The 7,717-nt window shown below is 56.0% G+C and overlaps 1 protein-coding gene across 1 annotated transcript in view; it reads right to left on the bottom strand.

Moving 5' to 3' along the window:
- LOC112125572 (REST corepressor 2-like) overlaps positions 1 to 4,547 on the bottom strand; it is an 11,391-nt gene extending 6,844 nt beyond the window's left edge. Inside the window, exons 1-3 of the mRNA XM_026650457.1 lie at positions 4,421 to 4,547; positions 2,048 to 2,104; positions 1,188 to 1,268 (exon numbers count right to left, since the gene is read on the bottom strand). Of these exons, the coding sequence (XP_026506242.1) occupies positions 1,188 to 1,268; positions 2,048 to 2,104; positions 4,421 to 4,547 (265 nt within the window). The remainder of the gene's footprint in view (positions 1 to 1,187; positions 1,269 to 2,047; positions 2,105 to 4,420) is intronic.
- Positions 4,548 to 7,717: the final 3,170 nt, after the last annotated feature.

Below are 7,717 nucleotides of genomic sequence, written 5' to 3'. Positions count from 1 at the left end.
GGGGGAGGGGGTGTGCATGTGGGGACATGCCTGACAAGAGGGTGTGCATGCACGGAGGGTGTGTCTGATGCGGGAGCATGCATGTCGTGGCGGGGTGTCTGATACACAGGGGTGTGCACGCAGGGAGCATGTCTGATGTGGGGTTATGCATGCGGGGCGGACCTGTGATACATGAGGGGCGCACACAGGGTGACATCTCTGATACACGAGGGGTATGCATGCAAGGGAGGTGTCTGATGCTGTGGGGCTGGATGTTTGTCTTTCTGTGTTGGGGTGTGAGACCCATCCAGCCCCCATGCCCCGTCTCACCCAAGGGTTGTGTGGGAGTGATAGGCTAGACAGTCTGTCTAAGCCCACAATCCCCCTGCACCCTGCAGGGCAAGAAGTTGATCCCCAGCCTGGAACCTCCCCACACCGTTTCTCTGATCCCAACCCTGCCCTGCAGGATGGGGAAGCAGTGTCCTGGGCAGTGAATATCTCTAGAAGGAGTGGGGCAAGCCGTGGCCATCTCCCCCAGGTCCTAAACCCCACCGGAGCAAGAGCTGAAGGGTTAGAAATGACTCATCTAGAGTATCTGTGGGGGTAAGCGGAGGGGAGGAGCAGCATGTGGGGGCCAGAGGAGGAGTAAGGGGGCAGTATGTTGGGAAGGGCAGAGGGGATTCCTAGGCCAAGGAAAGGGGGAGAGAGATTTGCTGGCCATGGAAAGGGGGGCAGCACACTGGGCTTGGGGGGAGGGGTTTGCTGGGGGCAGTTGTGCACTGGGCTAGGGAAGGCATGCTGGGCTTGGGGGACAAAGGGGATTGCTGGGTGGGGAAGGGTGGAGCACTCTGGGCTGTGGAGGTTGCTGGGTGGGCCTGGGGGGGACAGAGGTTGGGGAGGGGAGGAGGTAGCATGCTGGGCTGGCAAACAAGGGGGCTATGGGAGATGAGAGAGATGGGCAGTGCACTGGGCCAGGGGAAAGAGGCAGTGAGCTGGGCTTGGTCAGGGAGGAAGAGAGGGCCATGTGTTGAACTGGATTGGGGCATTGATTGGCAGGGGAGGGGGGGTTCCTGGGCCAGGGGAGGGGGGGAGGGATTGCTGGCTGGTGCCTTGCCCAGACAGGGAAGCGGGAGAGGGAACAGCCCCAGCCAGCAGGTGCCCTGGCTGTGGTGCCCATGTGCTAATGATAAGGGCTAGGGGCTGCTCACATTTGGCATCTGACACGCAGTGGTTGGGCGACCAGACCAGCATCCCCTTCAGCTCCTTGTTGCTGTAGCGAGCGGGGCTTTCTGCATCAGACAGACAGGAGACAAAGGGTCAGCACAGAGCTCCCCGCACCAGACACTCCTGGGCCCCACACATCACACAGCCCCCAAGCCCCTGCTCTGCTCTAGGACTCACTCCACAAAATGAAGAGGGCAGCAGGGACCAAGACCCCACAGCTCTGCCAGTGCCCTTCAATCCTGACCCGCAGCCCCCTGCTATGCTGGCCCTGGGCTCTGCCCACCACACAGCTCTGATGATGCCCCTCAACCCCAACCCACAGCCCCAGTGAGAGAAAAGCAATTGTACTGAGCCCCCCAGCAGCCCAGCTGGCAGCGGAGGCAGCTGTGGCCCTATGCCAGGAAAAGCTTCTTGCTGTGCCAATGCACAAGTGCGGGGAGGAGAGACTATGGGCACAATCAGGCCCAGAGTATGTTGCTCTGCTCCTGGTAATGGGGGAGGTGGGGCGTTGGCAGGGGCAGGCACCATGCAGGAAGGAAGCAAGTACACTTTTCCCCTCTGCTCCTCCGCCCTTTTGAACCTTAACAAAGCCCAGCACCCCCATTCAACCCCACACAGGCACTGTCTTGGGGGAGGGGGCTCCCACAGCATGTGAGGGTGGAGGCTGCCTACAGACAGACCAACCCCCCACTCCTCTCTCTGCTCCCCCCATCAAGCCCGCACTGAGCGAGGCTGGGGGGTACAGCCATTGGTCCTGGGAGACTGGAGTAAGGATTTCAAAGGAGCGGTGCCTCCTGCTGTCTCTGCCCCTCCCCAGGAATCCAGACGGCATCAGTACCCTTACCTGGCTTGCACTCAGGGATCACAGCTTGGTAATCAGCCCCCACCCGAATCATGCTGTCTACAAGGGAAGGAGAAGGGCAGGTGTTAGGGAGCAGCTGCAGTTGAAGGACAGAACCCAGGAGTTAGGCCCCCAACCCCTAGCTGCCCTCCCCTAAGGGAGGGAAGTCTTGGACCTTCCTGTGAGCGCCAAGCTTGCACAGAACAGAGCTGAGATGTGACACGGGTTGGTTGGGAGGCCCCACAAGGTGCTGCAGGAAGTGATGGCTCAGTAGGGGGTGCTCTCCCCTGCAGTCAGTGCTGATCCCAGTGCAGCACTAGGGGGTGCTATGCTGCAGGGAGCTGGGCAGGGGGCTCAGTAGGGGGTGCTCTCCCCTGCAGTCAGTGCTGACCCCAATGCCCCAGTTAAGCACTAGGGGGCGCTGTGCTGCAGGAAGTGAGATGGGGCTCAGTAGGGGGCTCTCCCCTCCCAGTCAGTGCTGGCCCTAATGCAGTATTAATTCCTAGCTCTGGTAAATACCATTCTTCTTAAATACCCTGTCACATAAGTACAGCTTCTCCTTCACTTCCCAAACTACGTGTAGCTTTGTTTAGCTGTTAATCAGCCCAGACAGCCCTCCCCAGAAGTGGCTGCATCCCAGCACCAGGCCAGGGATCCCTGTATATAAACATCCCCCCCGTAGCTGCATATCAGAGTTGGACAAGCAATCTAGCTCTAGACGCACTGGTTCACGGGGGGGGGGGGGGGGGACTACACTATCCCATTCCCCTCTCTACTTCCCACCCCACCCCTGGCTCCCTTTCCCAGGAAGCCTGACTTGTCACAGCTGCAGCCTGATCTGGAAGCATTTAGCCAGCGCCTGCCAAGGAGCTGCCCTGCTTTCACTTTCCGGCACGGGGCCCAAGAAACACACGCGAGGGAGGGGGAGGTGGGGAGAGGACGTGGGGAGGGAGGAGGTCTGCTCCTAGGCGGATCCCACACCCACAGGGAAGATAGAGTGGGAAGGGCCCCCAGCTGTTGATGGGTACCACCCAGGTAGCAGCCCCCTTCCTGCACACAATATAACCCCCACCCTCCCGGATGCAAACCCCCCGCCCCCGGCAGGGGGTGGTGGCTGCCTGCGGCGCAGCTGTGACAGGCGCTCTCGCTGGGGAGGAGGGGGTGTCTTTGGCAGAATTTCCCAGTATCTTGACCAGCTGGGGGCGGTGGGACGCCACCCCCTGCACACTTGGGGGAAGAACATGAGAGGTCTCGGAGGTGAGGCCCCCGTTTCCTTAGTGATGGGCTAACAGGGCTGGCAAGGGAGGGTGTCCAAACAGCAGGCTAGCACTCCACCCTGTTGACCCCCCCACCCCATACTCCTGGGTTGCTTGTGCCTCCCCAGAGCCAGCAGCAAAGGGGCGTAACTGTCCCCCCACACACATTCCCCAAACGGATTCCACATGGCCGGTGGGAGGAATCGGCCGCTCTAATCTCCTTGGATCCCCCCAGCACATCCCTTGCTGGCGCTGGTGTGCGGCGGGGGGAGGGGGGCTAACAAAGCCGGCTGACGCTGGGAGGCAGCAGGCACACACGAGGGCGCCAGGGGACAATGGGGTCGAAGCTGTTAGCAAACGCAACCTTCCAGTGATGCCCCGGCTCTTTGTTCAGCCGGGAGCGTCCCTTTGCTCACCCTGGGGCTAAGTTTGGGAAGGGGTTGGCCCCCAACACCCTAGTGTTGTTCTGTCCTTCCCCCTCCTCACCCCCCCCCCTCCGCCGCCCGCTCCAGGGATCGGGCCCCAGCAGGGATTGCAGGAGAAATAATATTCCAGCATTGTTGTATTCTACACTGTGTTCTAGTCCCGGGCCGCCCCGGCTAACCCCAGGAGCCATGGGGGTCACCACGTCTCCCCGTTGGACGCCAGGTGAGGAGGGGATCCCGAGACGCCGTAGAAAGTGGGGTTAATTCAAGTCACTAGGGAGATAGCATCTTCCCTCCCCGCGCACCTCCTGGTTCTGGGGGAACTGGGCCACTCGCTGTCACTTCCCCAGACCCGGGAAGTTGTCGCCAGCTCCCTATTCCTGACCCTTAGGGCCTCGCTCTCCAGCAGAGTTTTTCTCCTCCACGGGGAGGTGCGGTCTGCAAGCGTGGCGTGACCCTCCCGTCCACACGCGTGGCGTATCACGACACCCCCCCCCCCAGACCGCACGCATGGCGTGAGCCCCTCTAAGTCCACACTCGTGGCGTGTCACGAGCCCCCCAGTCCACATGCGTGTCGCAAGTGAATCATTCTCGGCTCCCGTTCCGGGACACGCACGCGTGATCCGTGTGTGGAGTGGACCGTAGCTGGCTCCCTGCCCCTTGCACAATAGCTGTGCCCCCAGTCTGGCACTTACCATGCGAATGCTCTTCTTCGCTGCTCTCATCCTCCGAGGTCTGATGATTGCCATTGGTGGCCGATTTCGCCCGGCTCCTCGACAGGATCCCGGAGGCCGGGCCGGATTTTTCCATCACGGAAGGCATTGCCCCCCCAGCTCCCTCTGCTTTGCGGCCCCCTCCACCACAGGAATCCCCCCCTTTAGCCCTGGTTCAGGGTGGAGGACACGCGCGCGCTGGTCGGTGGCGACTTGAAACAATCCAAAATTAAAACAGCGAGGGGGCGAAACTTACAACCCTAGAAAAATCCATGGGGGGCGGATCCCAGGATGGAGGGATCCCCAAAATTCCCTGCAAAGGGGGAGGATTTCAGGGTTTCTTTTCCCAGATTGAAATCTTTCCTCCCATTCAAAAGTTTCCCAAACTCCCCTGAAATGAGGGGGGGACTTTCCAACAAACCCCTTTGCTCCCAACACCTGAGATTCCAGATACTTCACTCCCCCGCAAAAAATAACCTACCAAATGCAAAAAACGGGGGAGGGAATTGGGTTAAAAATGAGGGATTTCCCCCCAACTCTCCCCTGGGGACGATCTGACCCCAGTTTCCTTCTATGGCTTCTTTCTTCCTCCAAAGATGTAGCAACTTGTGCACAAAAATAAAAGTGACCTCCAGGAGTAGGGGGTGGAAATGGGGGGCTCCTGATTCCAGGGGCTGGGGATGCTGCAAGAAGAGGGGGGTTGACTCAGTGTGTGTGGTGGAGGGGGGAACCCTGGTGGAAAGTTGCGTGGGCAGGAGGCTTTACAGGAGCTCCTGTGCCTGCCTCCGTCTCTCCTCACACACACACACAATGAGAGTCAGACTGGAGCTTCCTCGGTCGGCTCCTGCTGCTTGCTGCTGCTGGGGAAAAGTAGTTCCAGCTCCCCTGGCCTCAGCACCTCCCAGCTGAACCCCTCCGCCTGGATGCACATCTGGCCAGAGGGGGGCAGGCAGGGGCAAGAGGCAGGCGGAAGGAGGGAGGGAGAGAGTTGAGCCCAGATGTGTATGTAAGGAGGGGAATGTACTGAATGAGAGGAGCTGCTGGGTGGGTCTTTATGTTGTCTTTTAAAATGCCCCTCTCCCTGCAGAAGGGATGAAAGGGAGAGAATGAGAGAAATGGAGGGCTGTTCAGAGACAGAGACACCCAGGGGTGCTGGAATCATTTTTACAGTGGGGGTGCTAAGAGCCATTGAACCAAACTGTAAACCCTGTATAGAATGGAAACCACTTCAAGTCAAGGGGTGCAGCATCCCCAGCACCCCTAATTCCAGCACCTATGGTGACACCCCCCTCCCCCAGCAGGAGACTAGGCGGCTTAGCTTTTGCAATGGATATATTTCTCCCCAGCCAGAACACACCCTCCCCTTTCTGCCTATTGCACTGTATGCCTTCTTGGACCAGATGTGCTTAGCGTATGTGGATGACTATAGATATGCATACATAGATTTAAATATATATAGAGAGAGCTAGATTAGATAAAGGAGTATATATGGGGAGAGACAGATAGAGATGGATAAGTGGAGAGGTATATAGGGTGATGGATATTTATGGGTAGATGGATCAATAGATAGAGGTGTTTGTATAGGGATGGATGGATAGATAGATATAGATCTATAACATCTATTCTCTCAGCCTATCACTTCTAGGAGAATCCCTTGTAATATATTTATTAGCACAGTATTAACATTGTTTTCTTATATGTTTATGTAAAGTAAATGAATGCTTCCTTCGATTTGTTTCTTTTTAGCTTTCTAGCCCTCCTGTCACCGGCTAGCCACCCCGGGAAACGTGTGTGTGTGTGTGGGGGGGGTAAAATATACCCTAGCAGCTGTTCAATGGCACTTTAAATAACACAATTGTAAGTAACACTGCATTCAAAACACTCTTAAAACATAAGCTTTTAAACATGGGTGGGGAGAGGAGAAGTGGGCATCCTCAAGTAAAACTCAAATCTATCTATCTAAGTAGTATAGGCAGAGCTCATACTTACCCAACAGTTCCCATTATTAGACCCTGTTTCCAGTTGCTTATAACTTTGCCAAACTTTAACCATTCAGCCTGAAATTTTCCATGGCGGGTGTCTGCCTCAGGAAGAACTTTTTTTTGGCAAATCTCAGCTAAAACAGTTCAGCCATTCCTGAGAATGAGATTAGGGAAAAATACATTGTTTGGCCCATGCTAACAATATTAAGAATAAACTCATGCCCTACTCACACCCCCAACCTCGGGAAGGGATCAAAGGAGTTAATAATCCAATGGAGATTTTAAGGCACATCTTTGCTAATAGCTGGGTTTTGCCAGCTGGTTTTAAACCCTCCCCCACTTTTGCATAAAGTTCTGAGGTGCAAAAAAGCAGACCAGATCCCTCTCCAGTAGGAGGGAAAGTAGCAGTGGGTGAGAGAAGAAGCTGTTTATCCCTAGACTCTATGATCTTCCAGTAGGTTGGGTGCTGAACTACTCTCTAGCATAGGCTGTTTGTACCTTCACAGTGCTGGTATTGATGCGGGTTGGGTATGTATGGGGGGAGGCCCTCTGGGAGCTGACTGGAGATTTGCTTGTTTCCCAGATGATTAGCTGGATTGGAATGCAGGAGTCAGGTATTTATTGGGTTACTTTGATGTAAATTGGTTACTCCAGATTTACACCACATAGCAGAACCTCAGATCAGGAATAGGACTGCAGTGAATACATGCAACCAGCGCACAAAAACCACCAACACTCACGTGTGCACACATAACCAACTCACACAACTAGCACACACAAACACAAATACAGTGGGCCCACTTCATCTTGTGCAAAGCAAGTGCCCAGCACTGCCACTCTGTGCTGCTGGTGTTTCATACCCACTGTACCCTGAGCATGTCTCTGTGGGCTGCAGCTGAGAACCAGGCCATGGGATGTTTAGGTCCAACTAGCTTGTGTTGTATTGGTGGGTCTGTTCAAGGGCTAACAATGTTGGATGTGACTGAGGGAGGAAGAGGGGGGTTGATTTCTGCAGACCACTAGCAAACAGCCTGGCACAAGCGGCACAGAACGGGGTGGGGGTGGGAACAGGAACATACACAATGCCCAGGGATTTGGCAGACTGCATAGCTTCCACTGTAGCAGCCATCTCCAGGCCCTGGCCGGGTGGGGTGAGCAGAAGGGGATCCCAGTCCCTGGTTCCCCCTGATGCTGTAGGGACCCTGGCCTGCCCAGCTAGTATTGTGTTTAGAGACAACAGCAACAGTGGAGCAAACACTATCTATCCATCCATCCATCCCCATATATACCCCTCTAA

Source organism: Terrapene carolina, unplaced genomic scaffold (genome assembly GCF_002925995.2).
Source record: "Terrapene carolina triunguis isolate 2854851 unplaced genomic scaffold, T_m_triunguis-2.0 Scaffold89, whole genome shotgun sequence".
Lineage (NCBI taxonomy): Eukaryota > Metazoa > Chordata > Testudines > Emydidae > Terrapene > Terrapene triunguis.
Note: the sequence above shows the minus strand (reverse complement) of the source record. Positions and strands in the feature narration are given on the sequence as shown.